At 42.8% G+C, this 16,055-nt stretch overlaps 1 protein-coding gene across 2 annotated transcripts in view; it reads left to right on the forward strand.

Moving 5' to 3' along the window:
- Nucleotides 1–16,055, forward strand: part of LOC144783952 (retinoic acid receptor responder protein 2-like) — a 130,111-nt gene that overhangs the window by 89,028 nt on the left and 25,028 nt on the right. For both annotated transcript variants that reach the window (XM_078662680.1, XM_078662681.1), the window contains one exon: nt 465–563. In XM_078662680.1, the coding sequence (XP_078518806.1) occupies nt 465–563 (99 nt within the window). The remainder of the gene's footprint in view (nt 1–464; nt 564–16,055) is intronic.

The raw sequence follows: 16,055 nt of genomic DNA on the forward strand, positions 1-16,055 counted from the left end.
GTTATAAATCAAACAGTTCATAAAAATATAATACATTTGTTTCAATTATTAAAAATATATCACTCAAATTCTCCTTTCAGTAGTCAGAGTCGGGTCCATCTCCAGTTTGTCAAGACTGTCAAGTGTTGCTGCTGAATCCCCAATGGGTGCACGCACTGCCTGCCGCTACTGGCCCTTGGACAGAGGAAAGTATTCACCCTGCTGGCAGTAACCACAGTCACTGCCTGCTTGGAGCCTACTGCCATTGTACAATAAGTGATAATACTTCTCAATGGGCAGGCTGCTCCACATTATCCCACTGCGTATCAGTGCTCTGAAGCCTTGATGGTGGTGCCTCTCATGGCTCACTTCGTCCCTCAAACCTAGCCTTATTGGATGCATGTGCTGTCCGCAGGCGAAGGCAAGCAATGGTCTAGATATACTTGAATTGGGCAGTGATTTCCTCTTTTTCTTTTTCATTGTAGAGGGTTCAAAGCTGTTTCGCCTGCTTTAAATATGAAGATGCGAATTCCCAACCACTGGGCAAGTTCTGGGACTGTGTTCCAACACGAACACCATCTTTGGTGAGTTGCATAATCTGTTGCTTTCTCTGTTATCAGGGATCTGTCTATATCACCTGGCTTGGAGAGGCACACTCAAGGTATATAAAACCATACTGTATATGCTGTTGTTTTTATTCCTCTGTATTGTGATGAAACATCAAATCGCTTTAGCCTGTTGTGGGTGTTTATTTTTACTTCAGGTTCCCACTATCTTATCATCTAAAAGCAGAGGAGAGTAAATAACAGGGAGAGCCTGGTACTCTTGTTCAGAGAGAGAGAGGGGGAGAGAGAGGTCTACCCTGACAGCAAGTCTAAGTTCTCTTCCACTCATAACCAAACTTATACCCGATTTTCTCAATTGTTTCTCCGCCTTCACAGCACAGCAATTAACATTTCTTTCCCTGAAGGGTCCTGTATAACTCTTCTCTCATCACCCAAGTCAGATGATCAGTTCCATCATCTCTCCCCTGTGGTGGCTATCTGATTCTCCTTGGTCATCAAAGCCCCCATCACATCAAATTGTCCATCCACTGTGCATTAGTGCCTTTCAATTATTTTTTACTCTGCCACATCGCATTTCACATTTCACATGCAATCTGCTTCATTACCCTTATTCGTCAACCCCACTGCATGTTCATGCTCACTGTAAACTCCACAACCCAGTTGTCTGTTCTGTTTTGGATTTACCCTTATAATGTTGGTCCCCTCACACTTTCCTCCTGTATCTCTCTTATTCCATTTTACTTCATCACTTATATCTGTTTGATTATCCCGACGTCTGACCTCATTTTATAAAAAAATTCTCATCCAGGTTACTATCTAATTTCTCATTGTTCCAATAGAAATGTATTACAACTTAAAGGCAACATCCCAGCTGCTCAACACATGTTGCTTTATCTCAGTAACATCGGAGAGAGATAATAATACTGATTATGTTGTTTGTTGTACAAGAAGATTAATGGATGGATCCAGGCCACAACAATACTGGGTAGTGCCCATCCATCTACTATGATCTACCTAGAAGAGGACTCTTTCAAAACTGTACTCTGGCCATCAAATTCCACAGTTCACACCTATAAAAATATACTTGTTGAGTAAGGTAGTCATGCAGCTTGAGTTGCTATGAAAAACGTGATTACTGATTTAGGATCTACTTGAGCTAAAACAGAGAAAGCCATTACCAGCAGAAATGTAGAGATTTAATCAATTTGAAATGTGAATACATGCTGCCCAGATCTCGATTCTAGGGAAAACCCTGCTAAAAACCCAACACTTGGAACTGAACCATGGAGATCCAAACACAAGATACAAGTTCACAGTGTCCAACCCCAGTGTTGGTTGTGTTTCTTGCTAAACTGAAAGACTTTACATGTACCTTAACTTAGTTAGAGCTAGATCAATGGCTTATTTCACTAGGGCTACAAGAGAAGCAGATTTTACATCCACAATGGCATTATATATTTCAGATTACTTATTGACTGCACAGACAATATTGTCTTGTGTTATATTTTGCATTATTTTGTCTTCTAATTTAAGCCAAAGCACTAATAGTGCAATGCTTCCCAAATTTTGTAGAACCACAATCTAATTTTTAGAAAGAGAAACTTTTTCAACCCACCTAGCTTTAATGGTCATGAGGCAAGTAATTTTTTTTAATATACTGAAAGCATTCAGTGGTAACGCACTGTCATTTACAGCAACACATTCCCCATTGAAATGACCACTACATTTGCTCACACATACAGTTTTACTAAAAAAAACATATTGCACACTAATGATAATGTGTGTAAATCGAGTTTTAGTGAATATTTATAAATTGTGCATCACTAAGTAAAGTGTCTTGATTTGTTTTGAGCCTATTAAAATATTTGTTTCCGATCCATTTCAGAATTACAAACAAATGTGCTTAATTTTTGTTTCCCTTACTGCTGAAAGCGTATAGTTAATTTATGGCTATTTACACCATGTTGTGTGTTTCAAAAAAATGACATCTTACAATGTTTCCTTTCACACTCACTGGATCACAGAGCATGATTGTCAGATCAGGGCCGGCTTTAACGCTGGTTGCACAGGAGGGACAATCTTTTTTGGCGCCCTCCATGGCCTCCTCCTCAGATTCCCTCACCACCACCAGGCAAAAGTGTCCCCTCATCTCTCCATTGTCTCACTCTCACAAACATTTAATTTGTTTTAAAGCACTGATAAAGGTTGTCTTTACTAATTAGAATGTATATCTACCCAAACAAACCCTTTTTTTACTTTAAGAATTGATAATGAAAGACTGGGGACAGAAAACATAACGTCCTAACCTATTTGTATGCAGTTTGCATGCAGTTCTTTCATGACAGTTTGTAACAGTCACTGTTCTATATTAGGGTGTATCTTATGAACTGTGGTGACAATAAGATCCCTGTGACAAAAGCATTAATCCACCCAGCTATCCACATAAAATACAGATCTGTGATCTGCACAGTATGCGTTATTTGCAACAGGCAAATTAACCTTCTTCGCTACTTCTCGGCAAGTCAAAACTGCCACTAGACAAACTCCGATCTCGTTCTACAGCAGAAACATAAATCACAAGAGTTATCTTGAAAATGTTATTGCTGCCTGCCCAAAAGCTGGACGCACAAGGAACTCGGCAGCAGATGTTTTTAAAATCATAAATTAGTACTAAACAAAGTGCCCACCTCCATAACTAGCTATGGCTAAACATTTACTATTGTAAATACTGACAATCTCCTTTACTGTGTTTATGCCCCAATCTTTGAGCAAAATTAAACACATGTTCAATGGCTCTCTGAAGCGGGTTCACCTTGGAATTGAGTAATGATTCCTAATTTTGCTGATTGTCAAGGGAAACACATACATGGAATACATGTTGCATCTTAGTTAGTTCAACCCTACTTAATTTACATTTCCTGGATTTGGTGTTTTTGTCCAAAGTTTCAAAATGTAGGACTTATTAAGATTGGTTTTAAAGCCGAAATCTTCCATAAAAATGGAAGAGGCATCCAGGAGCAATTGAAGACCATTTGAGGTTCTGAAGATTAGAACTGAACCACCCCATTCACCTGTAGGAGGACAGGTACTGCACGGTGACCTGCTTGTGGCAGGCCCCTCCCTGATTGACACAAGTAGTTTTCCAGGACATTAATATATATTAGAACATTGGAATGTGGAGCACTCCATTGAATACAATGGAGTGCTCAGAGCTTCTAAGGGCCGGTAAAAGCCGGCAGAGCAACATTAAAATGTTGTTTGAACAAAGACCTCTCGGAGACCAAGGGGATTTCAATCCCCTCGAGCTCCGAGAGGTCTCTGTTTAAATTGTTAGTACATTCTGCCCTCTAGTGGCAGAATGTTCTAATAGCCTTATAGCCCTTCATAGCTGGGCTTTACCTGCTTTTAAAGTCCCGCTCCCTTGTTAGAGGACCTTTAACGCTGGAGCGGGCCTTAATGGCCGGTATAGCCCACTACGGCAGGCTATAAGGCTATTATAAATAGCAATGGTGGATGTCAAAGACCCCAAGCGGCTTGCAACGTGCTCTTCTTATTTTTGATGAATTTTGCGGGGAGCACGGCTTGGAAGTCAATTTGGCTAAAACTAAGCTAATGACTTTCAACTGCCATCATAGTTTTAGACCCAAAATATTTATGAACAATTGTCTGTTAGAGGTTGTTAAGGCTTTTACCTATCTTGGTATTTACATAACTGATGATTTGAGATGGTCACAGCACATTAATATGGCGGCACTAAGACATAGACAAATATCTGGTGCACTGGGGGTGGAGCACAGAAAATCGAAGTCCAAGCCAATCAAGCCAGTTTTGGAAGTTTACGAGGCCAGGCCCTAGGGTCTGCTCTGTATGGGGCAGAACTGTGGGGCTTTGGGAAGTTACACTCATTGCAGAAATCGGAAAACAAGTTCCTTAGGGCAGTTACTGGCCTACCTAAAAGTACCCCATTGCTCCCTCTTAGACTTGACTTGGGGAGGAAGGCAGTAGGGGATTTGTCGAGGCTACGACCTGTTCTATATTGGAGACGGCTTTGGACGACTCCGGAGATACATCATTATGCGGAGGGGTTGCTAGCTGTAATAAAAGCAGATATCTTCCATAGAATAGGATGGTTAAAAGAACTGAGAACCATGCTCTGTGAACTTGGTCTCCAAACCCTATGGGAGAATCCTTTAGGAGAGGTCTTTCCGAGTAAAAAAGCATTGAAAGGACTATATTGGGATTTTGTGGCCCTGCGAGATTGGAGAAAAACTGCTGCGGACTCCATGACGGGCCGTTTCTTGGAAGCCAAATTGTATCCTGTGCTGGAAGACTACTGGGATAGTATAACAACGCCAGGGGACAGAAAGCTCCTATTCCAAATCAGATCTGGTGCGCTCCCCCTTAGATCGCTTACAGGGAGGTGGAGGAGTTCTTCTAATATAGATTGCCCTGTATGTGGAGCCTCAAAAGAAAGCATAGGTCATTTCCTATTTTCCTGTAGGGCTTACGTCACTCCAAGACGAGTTTGGCTAGCCCCAGTGTGTAGCAACTTAGGTACTACCAGTAGCCTAGTGGCTCTGAGAATTATTTGCACCAGCACATTTATGCGCCTAGTTATAGCAGTCGCCAAGTACCTGGGATGGGCATGGTCTATTAGACAGAGAATTGTGGCCAAAAGCTTGCCCCTACAAGCACCCTTTCTAGCAATCACTGTTACTAAGTAATTTTTTTAACATTTATAATGTATTAACTATGTATTTTATCTTTTTTAATGATTGTCAATCAAAAATGAGGTATTTATTTAATGTGGTTTTAATATATATAAATGTATGTATGTGCTTTTATGAGAATTTTTACTCGAATAAAGCCTCTTTGACTTGACTTGCAATGGTGCCATCACATAGTCTTGCCAAACTCCCAGGGTGAATTTTATCCTGGGGGAGAGTTCGCCATTGACGCCGTAGCGGATCCTTGCCAGAGTATTCCAATGCATCTATTAAAGCTTGTTTAATTCCTATCCCTGTCAAAATGTCTAAGAGCTTGGGTCAGTTAACTAAGTCAAAGGCACAAGAGAGGTCCATGAAAGCTAAATGGATGGACCCTCTCTTACACCTACACACTGGGAAAGCGCCTAGCCCAGACAGGTTTACACCAGCCTTCTACAATATATTTTGCCCACAACTAGCCCCCACTCCTGGCTCGGCTCTACAATTCATATGCAGACACTGCAACACTCACTCCAACGATGCAGGTGGCAATAATCACAGTCATATCCAAGCAAAGAAAAATACCTAATTGCATGTGCCTCATACCACCTTAATCTGTTCCTAATGTTGATGTGAAGATTTTCACTTGCAACCTACTGAAATTTCAGAGGGAATAAGCAGAGGAGAAAGTGGTATGCCCGTTTTGGCCTCATCAGTCTTGGTTTCCCCTTTTAAAGGCCATGACCATTCTTCCACCTTGGAGGATTTCGTGGTCTCCTCACTCTCTCAAGTCATTGGGCTGCCTCCCTCTTCAGAAACTAGCCCTGTTGATCTGGAAGTTGAGTTTCTGGCTTCAAAGGAGATGGGTACCAGAACACCTAGCAGGAATCATTCAGGTTTCCAGATATCCCTCTGCTTTAACATTTTACTGTAAACATTGGCTGCAGTATGAGGAATAGAATGAGGAATGGTGTCCCTCTTGAGATCTGCTGTAGAATGCAAAATTAGCTGGCTATTACTATTTTAAGGGCTCTGTAGGCAGCTATCAAAGCATTTAGAGAACCGTGAACTAACTCTAGCAAAGATTTTGATTAGGTGGTCTGACCTCTAAAACGTTTTGCTATTTAATTGCCTATATTTTGAACTATTGGTCCACGGTGGTATCTGCCACTGGTCTTGAAAGCACTGCAGGAAATGTTTTGTGAGCCACTGATTTTGTTTGATCTAAAATATTTGTCTTTAAAAATGGCCATCACTTAAGCTAGAAAAGTTGGTGAACTTGGAGACTGATTATTTAAACCACCTATTTTGAAAATACTTGAAGATGGGGTTTTATTTAAACATAATCAGACTTGTCTTCCCGAAGCAGCTTCCAAGATAAATAAGAAGAACAGCATCTTATTGCAGTGTTTTTTCGAGTCCCCTTCATCTGAGAAGAAATAACTTTTTCATGTGTTGGATGTAAGGAGGGCAATTTCTATTTATCTCCAGCTGTCTGAGGTGTATAGGAAATTGGAGCATTTGTTTGGGACTTTTGGTGGCGTTAACCAAGGCAAAAAAGCATCCAATATTACTTTGAGTGAAATGATCAGACCAACTATTGTACTGGCAGATTCTTTGTCTAATATCCTTCTACCTGAAGGAATACAGGAACAATCTACCAGAGGGGTGACTGACTCTTGTGCTGAGACACGAAGGGTCACTTTGTCTGAAATATCTTGAACAGTCACTTGGGCTCTAGCTCAAACATTTGTTATGGACTAATGTGTGTGTAATGGAGGTTACATATTTAGGGGGAAATCTGTTAAATGCAGTGTTTTCTGCATATATAAAGTTGCCGTTCGTGTACTAATTAAATATGATTAAACATAGTTAGTATACTGTTTCAGTTGTGTTTCAAAGATGGGTTGGTCGTGAGGGTCAGCTTAAGTTTGGGCAATCCTTTGTCTTGCTACTTTGTCGATGCTTTTTGTTTATTGAAGGCAATAACACAATTGTCAGTTAAGTGAGGATAAGGGTGGAGCTATTGTTTCAGTGACAGCTGGTCCCAGAGGTAAAGGACAATAAGTAACATTCTATTAAGACCTCAGACCTTTACAAGAGTAACATCTCTCAAGTGCACACACATCAAAACTTTCCTTGGACCTTTGATGTTTTAACATGCACGCACATGCACACATCAAACAGGTATAATGTGTGCAGTAGCAGTGCAAGCTTCCTTGATAAACATGACACAGAATATTCCGGACATGGACCCGAAGAGTAAACGACATGGCAAAGCCGCCACTGCAGGAGCAGTTCAGTATGCGCAATGACTATAGCTCTGGCTTCAGATGACATGGCTGAACCGATAACACACAGACTGGTGCATCTCCAACATCTCAATCCTGGAGCACCACCAGGCTAGGAAATCAGCACACCCTAAATGCAGAATGAAAGTAGTCTGCCCTTATGGACTGGGAACATGGGGCTCATGGGCTAGCAAACACTTTACTTTTCTTGCTGAACTATCACCCCCCAGTGGCTGTACCACCATGTGCCAACACGCAAACATATCCAGTGGAGACCAAGAGCTTACCAGGGTTATAGAGCCTCAGACAAAGCATCCTTTGAATGCACAGCAGCTCATTCTTCTCAGGTGGTGCTGCTTTCAGAGAGAGGGGAGCTATGGCTGGGGGGGGGGGGGGTTGAACGGAGGTCCTGTAGTCCCAGTGCTACCTGCCACAGGATAATTTTGACTTGAACGGGGTGATATACTCTGGCTGCGAGTTCAGATTTCTCAAATCTTGAAAATTCTTAAGAGTTAGAACTAATGAGCACACTCAATGACCTCAATGGATTTGATGCCATGCTAACTTTTAACAGCAATAGCAATACAGCAAGAGACATAATTGAAATGATAAAAAAAGTTAAATGAATAATGCAAAGGCCTCACATTGGTAGATGAATTGCTGACTAAAGCAGAGGAAAAGCCTTCTGATGTGCCCAGAGTAATTAAATTATGGCGCTTAGAGGCAGGTTCCTATGAGGGGGTATTGCTCTATGAACGCCTCTACATCTAACAGGAATGGAGGTGCATTTAGACTCCAGGTTGCAGCCCTTTGAACAAAGTGTAACATTTACCCTGCTGAGAGTGAAAGTGTAGTGTAGTTCCTATATTCCCAATAGGCTCTGCGCATTGGAATAATATATCCTATAGATTAGACGTAGGACTGAGGTTGACTAGGTCTCTATCGAATATACTAGACTTAATTGTGTGTGCCAGGTAGCTCAGAGGTCACTAGAAACTTTCTTGAATTCACAAGAAGGGATTAGTTTCTGACAACCGCCTAAACATGATAACTTTGTTTCCCCAAGATAAAACGTATCTTAAGAATCGTGGAAACAATAGATAGATATTTCACTCAGTCAATCGTGCATGCTTCGTTTCACTAGAGGTGCATAGAAAGTAGAAAGACGGGCGTTTTCAATAAAAGGATTTATTGAACAGTCTTCTTTCTCAAGCATAAGAAATGAACTGCTACAATCGTAACACTGTTTGTAAAATATAATGCATACAGTATAAATAGTAGAATAAAATAATACTGTAAGAGCATTGTATGGTTCCTAAACCATATATAAATACATACATAAATAACAGAGGCTACAAGTACTCAACTGGTGCTTCTAAAATACGCCTACCCCTGTGTACCTAACCTAAGCTTAGTACGAGGGAAGAAGTAAGTGAGGTGTAGCATAAAGGTAGTATTCTTTTGCCAAGAATCTGCTCAAGAATTCTCTAAGGGTCTAATTAGCTCCGTACCTCAGTTTGGAATGGAGAAGGTCAGGCTCAGGACTCGATTTCCCAACAACCCGCAAGGGTAACTTGGAAACACTAGAGCTGGATTTCTCGGCAGGAGAAAAGACAGCGTCTCTCTCAGTGCATCTGCTGGAGGGTCAGCTTCCTTCGGCACTTGCTGTAGCAGGGCGTGTCGGGCAAGTAGATAGTCGATATGCTCCAAACCACCGTGTGTTTGCTTGGGCGAGTGTGGGCATATTTATACCTTGAAGGTGCCGACTTTGACGTACAGTTGGACATAATAACGTAAAATGTAAATTGATACTTGTATAGCGCACTACTCACCCGCAAGGGTCTCAAGGCGCTTGTACGAATACCACTGTGGAACCCATCCTGGCTTTCCCTGTGCGGTACCCACTCCTGGGCACCCCCAAGGTGGAGGCCAGGCATCCTTAGCGTTGTGGGGGCCGTTGTGGAGATTAAGCAAGCTATTGCCCAGAGTTGCAGAGTGGGACTCCATGATTGGAATAGGCACAGAGGCAAGAATTATCAGGTCCGTGGAATTTTTGAGCTCAAGACCCACCAAGGCGGGGAATTGAACCCTGGTCCCAGGCTAGACCTCTGCATCAGGGTCTGCCGCTCTAACCATTGAGCCACACTTCTCCATGTCATCAAAGAGTCTCAGTTCTTTGAAAACTCCATGAGTTCTTGGGTAAATCAATATTCAAGCAAGGGGAAGTCCCCGGCTGCTGAAGCTGAGTTTTCCAGGAAATCGTTGTGGATTTTCGGAATTAGTGGAAGTAGCCCTGCCGTATTTGGACTGCATGAGCTATGGCTAAATATGGTTATGATTTCTATGCCTATATGAGGATATGGTGATTTATACCTATATAAGGGCATGAATGGGGAAACTTACAATAGGGTCCTAAAATGATACACAACACCCATTCCACGTTATCATGTTCATCTAAGTTCAAGCTCTAAAACATATAATCTAGAGCATGTGTTTACAACCCCCCAAAAATCATATAAAATGCATCTTGAAATGGTTGTACACAAAAAATTTGCATTTTGTATAGTACACTTTAAACGGAAATGACTTCATTGTAAGCATATGATATGATACTAGTAATGCTAACTAAATGAATCACGAAAATTACATTTATGAAATGGCTCTTAGTTACAGAAGAAAAAGGTCGAGACCAACCCATAGCAGAACATACAAACTTTTTTGATTCGTTGATTAGGCTAATATTGTTTCTAGGAAGTGTTCAAGGAATTCTTGTTCTCTAAGAATAGTTCTACTTTAAGCAGATTACTTTTTTTTGTGCCAAATTTCGTTTTGTTTTTTGGAAAAAGTCAAATCAATCTGTCGTAAAAATAGAGCCTCAAACTTGGTAGTTTTTGTTTTAAAAAAATGAAGGTCGAATTTCAGAGTTCGAAAGAACGCTGTGTGTTAATTTCAAAAGTTATTCTCAGTTTTTGTCTCAATGTTGTCTTCCCAAAAGTCAAAGCCTAAGGTGGACAATTGAGCATAAAAGGCAGCAGAATAAATTTGTTTAATATTTGTCAACATACTTTTCATGCCTGTCATTCATATTTTTAAAGTAAAAACTTCCTGGGTTTGTAACATTAAAACCTGTGAAATATGGAAATTTTCTAAGAAACCTTTTAGAACTACCTTTTGGAGGTGTTGGACAATGTTCCCATTGATTAGAAGTTAAAACATTTCTAGGGTTTGCAGATTTATGCAAGTAATGATGGCCAAAACGATTAAAACAATACATTTCTTGATAATTTGCTTAACCTTCTAAGTATTCATCATCATCATCATAAATCTTTATTTCGGTTATTGTTTCACCTTAAAAGATATACATAATTACATTCAGAAATATTAAAACATTAAAATAATAAAATGAGAATTCATCCGGATAATAGAAAATTTGCTTTGTACAGAATTTCAGATTTTATTCTAGAGTCCGTCCATAATCAGTCACTGGCCTTAAGATATTGGCTTCTCCGGTACCACATTGCTCCTAAATACTTAGCGACAGCAAAAACAATGTGTGTAGACAGATCAGATTTGAGAACTCTGAACGTGGCCTTACATTCCGTGAACCCCAAACTTCTACAAATGGGAATGATCCATTTCTTTCGAGAAGCGTAGTAGGCTGGACAAAAAAAGACTATATGGAGTTCTGATTCATTGTCCACTCCACAGGCCGGGCATAGGCTAGAAGGAGATTTACTCCACTTACTAGTTAGCATTCTGATTGGAAGAGTCCCATGCCTCCATTGTAAATATAATTTCCTAAGAAGTGGAGGATAAATATTATCCAGGGCTGGTTCAAATTTGTAGCTGTCCTTGATGGTTAAAAATAGTTCTGTGTGCGTTCCCAAAGTTTCTTGGCGACACAGTGCCGCTAGTTTGCTTTCGTGGTATACCTTGGCCAATCTCTTTTTGGAAATTAATGGGACTGCCGATAGTGGATCAGTCCATAGTGTCGATAAGCCCAATTCCTCCAGCTCGGTTCTAATAAATTTAAGCCACTTGATTTTACCAGCATTAGGCATGGCTAAGACTTCCTCCAGACCCTGCCTGTAACTGCTCAGTTCAGGAACTGCCCACAGCCTGCGCCAGTAAACGAGAGGACGCAGTGCCAGTTCTTCACTTATGGGTCGCAGCCCTAGATCTAACCTCAGTGGGACTAGAGGCGTACTAGGCGGAAGTTGTACCACCCTCCTTATAAACTTGTTCTCCTCTATCATCAGTTCATGGGAAGGTACATGCCCCCACAACTCACAGCCATACATAGCGGCCCCCCTTGCCTGTGCCTTATAAATCTGGAGTGGTGGACCAACTGGTTTAATGGATGACCTATTGTTTCCCATAAGCCTCGTGACCCCTCCTGAATACTGTGCCAATTTAAGTAGTGCTTTCTCTTGGTGTGTGCACCAGGTCATATTCTCATTTAGTAGGAGCCCAAGGTACTCAAAGGTACGCACCCTCTCTAGTCTCGTCTGTCCAATAGTAGGGGCAGTTCGTAGCCTTTGTGGGGCATTAAAGACCATAAATTTGGTTTTTAGGGTGTTCACTTCTAGGCCATGTTCCCCACAGAATTCGACAAATCCATTTAGGACGCGCTGAATCCCCATTGAGGATTTTGAGAGCAACAGGGTATCATCTGCAAACATTATCGCCGGTCCCCTGCTGCCTGCCAACTTTGGGGCGTCCGAATTGGGAACTCCGCCAAGATGGGCTATTACCCCGTTGACGTAGAGGCAGAACAGGGTTGGCGCAAGCACACAACCCTGCCTAACCCCCGCTTCAACCGGGAAGCGGTTTGATAATGCCCCCTCCTTGCCACACCTCACCTGTGCAAAGTTGGCGGTGTGGAGACGAATAATCATCTCCAGCAACCCCCCAGGGACCCCTAGTTTGGTCAGCACCTCCCATAATTTTCTGCGGGGGACCAGGTCGAAGGCCGCCCTCAAATCCACGAACACGGTGTAGAGGCTGCCACCCTCCAACTGTACCGTTTTCCAGTGGATGAGGGCAAGCCGAGAGACCTGGTCTATAGTTGAGATCTTCTTTCTAAAACCCGCCTGGAATGGGCTCAGAATATCGTGGTCTGACATCCATTCCGATAGACGATCCAATAATAGCCTGGTGAACAGTTTCTGAGAAACATCTATCAGGCTTATTGGCCTGTAGTTGGCTGGGAGCAGAGGGGAACCCTTCTTAAAAATAGGGACTATCTCTGCCCCCAGCCAAGTCAGGGGGATCGTCATGCCGTTCAGAATTGCATTGAACAGCTCCCTCAAGTAGGGGGCCCAGATCGCAACCTCCTGTTTGTAGAGGTCACCTGGGAGTTTATCCAAGCCAGGCGCCTTTTCAGGCGCGAGGTCCAAGATTGCCCTATTAAGTTCTCCCAAAGTGAACCCAGCCATCTTGTACAGATTTTCTAAGGGCATTGGTGTATCAAGTGTATTCCCTAGTTGGCCCGGATTGGGGACACTATACAAGGATTTAAAGTGATCTTCCCATACTGTGGCAGCAATATTAGCGTCTACTGCAGGTGTGGGTTCAGCCGAACCGTACTTGACGATCTGCCAGAATTTGCGTGCATCGTGAAATGCCAAGGCAGCCGTCATTTCCGACCAGTTGTGCTGGTCCCATTCTATTTTAGCATTGCGGGTAGTAAGTTTGTAGGTCATCCTCTTGGACCTTATCTTACTAGGGGAGTCCCGATTTTTTAGGGACTCTAAGAGGGCAGCCTTTGCACTTCTGCAAGGAGCATTGAACCATGTGGCTCTCTTTTTCTTCCCCTTTTTCATCACAACCACTGGGTTTAGTACTTCTGCTAGCTTAGTGCAGAGCTCGGAATGAATATCCCCCAATACTCTGGAGTTATCAGAAGTTGATGACTGAAGGAGAAAATCCCTTACTTTTTCCAGGACAGGGACCACTATCTCATATAACCTCTGAGTATTCTTTGGGTTCTGTACTAGTGTAGCCCATCTTATCCTGCGTCTGTTACTTGATACCACAAGGCCTTCCGAATTATTAGAGTTTTTGTCTGCGATTACAGATGGAATACCCTGTATACCGAACCTCAGTGAAAGTACGTTGTGGTCACTATCAGTCCTTTTGAGTATAGTGAAGTCCCTGACTTTATTCCAATCCCTGGTCCGGACCAGGAGATAATCAATTCGGGATTCATACCCTGGTCTGTTAAAGGTGTACCGTGGTGGATTATCCCCTTTAAACCGCCCATTACAAGCCCTTAGTGAGTGAGCCAGCGTGAGTGACATTATTTGAGTGGCAAGGGGCGACCATGATTTTATCGGCGGACCTGGCAAAGTGGGTATCTCCCAGAGTTCATCTTCTTCATTGAACACCCCATCCAGATGATCCGAAAGGGGCTCAAACTGGATGTTGAAATCCCCCCCCCAGTATAAGTGATGGACAGAGGGTTGCATGATCAAGGAACACCGCCAGCTCCTCGATTGTTGCTGAAGTGCCCCCAACACCAACCGGTCTGGAGTATACATTTATTAATGCTACTCCATCACCGGTCGCCCACTCCAGGACAATACACTGGATGTCTAGTGAGTTTGTTACCAAATTTCTTGCCTTGCATCCAAGATGGGAACTTACCCAAATTGACAAGCCGCCTGATGGACGGCCCTTCCCTCCCCATTTTGCCATGATCTCAAAAGTGGCGAACCCTGGGTGGGAATATTGTTCTCTAGCCCACGTTTCTTGGAATAGACATATGTCATATTCCTCAACGAATTCCACCCACTCTGGTGAGTCAAGTTTATTGCCCAACCCCGCTAGGTTCCAGGACAGTATCGAAAGTGTACTTGGTACCCCAACCACTTCAATAGTATTGGAAGTCAATGAACGCCTACTTATCCTGCTCTGGCAGTTAGTGGGAGAGGAGTGTCCCTCTAAAACCAGTGGGGAAATGACATATGGGGTAACAGCTGGACATGGGATAACAAGCTCATCTTCTTCTTTGATATGCTCGGTGGAAATATCCACGAATGTAAAATTGGCAACCCGCTTCCCTATACTTTTAGTTTCCCCTGTGGTTTGACTACGTTCTCCTGCAAGATATGGGAATACTGCCAATGTTTCCTGTGCCCCTTCCATTGTTGGTGAAGGGGAACAAGGTGGGTGATGGGCTGAAGAGTGATACAAATCTGTCAGGGGGGATGCATCAAAGACCCAATAGTGAAGTCAATCCACATCCCCGAGGCAACCAAATCTATTATAAGTGGGGGCCCCATTCCACCCTCCATAATTATCTTGCCATGAATTGGGTGGCCCGCCCTTCCTAATGTTTCGTTCCGGGATCATGTTCCAATTCTGAGTTACCCCCCTGTGAGAATCGGAACGTGGCGGATAAAAGTAGGTTACTGGTCTAGTTGCTATGGGTGAGTATACACCATGGCCACTCCAAGAGTAGATAAATTGTGCAGTATTCGGATCTTCAAAAGAGACCATTACACAGTCACCAGAGATAGTTTTGTGCGAGGTCCCTATCCAGGGGACCCGTCGCACCATAAGTATCTTACTTCTGTGGTGTTTCGGCAAAGGCCTATTCACATTGAGCCAGTGGATGACTTTGTTCTTTAATGACCCAAAGTCCTCCTGCTGTTGGTATGAGATTTCTGGCACCCCCGTGAGTACTACTACATATGGACTTACATCAGGTGGCAGATCAACATAACCCCTGTAGTGATTTTTAATATGTCTGTCTCTTTGTGGGATGGCATTATAGGTGTCTGGTTTTTTTGGCATCGGAGCTGGCTGCACTTTAGGTGCTGGTGCAGAAGAAGCCAAAGACTGTTTTACACTTCCCATTGCTTTATCAGTAGTGGTACTTTCAAGGACCTTTTGTCGAGGTTTTGGGATGGGTTTAATCACCGGGGAGGATGGTAGGGTAACAGTAGCTACTGTTGGAATGTGGCTCACAACAGGTAGAGTTGTTGGTTGAGTTATTGGTTTATTATCAGCTAGGGTCATGGTTGCCAAATTTAAAATACTTTTCTCAGTCTCAAGTAGCTGGGTTTCTATTCTGGACAATCTGAGTTCCAATGGAGTAAGGAGTTTTTTTAAGGTTTCCCACACAATCGTTAGGAATTCCACATCTTTCCCTTGAATCATACAGAGTGGTGCCCCTCCATTCTCACTTTCCATTGTCAGGTTCTCCTGCTCCCCCCCCCAGCTTCCCCCTCAGCTTCTCCAGACTAGATTCTAGTGCTTTAGGGGAACTATTTCCTGTAATGAACGGTGTGAGTGGTGATTGGGCCCAAACTCGGGAAGGTAACTGTGACTTCGCTACCTTAGACTTTTTCCTTGCATATGCAGTTGTGGACTTACGCTTCCGTTTCTGGTTGGAACCCTTAGTCAGGTTTACAGAGAAACTCCCACTCGTGATTTTAGAAATATCAATTGGTACAGACGATATTTGCAACCCTTCTTCCCCTCCCACCCTGTCCAAAGGTATAATA

Source organism: Lissotriton helveticus, chromosome 10, assembly GCF_964261635.1.
Source record: "Lissotriton helveticus chromosome 10, aLisHel1.1, whole genome shotgun sequence".
NCBI lineage: Eukaryota > Metazoa > Chordata > Amphibia > Caudata > Salamandridae > Lissotriton > Lissotriton helveticus.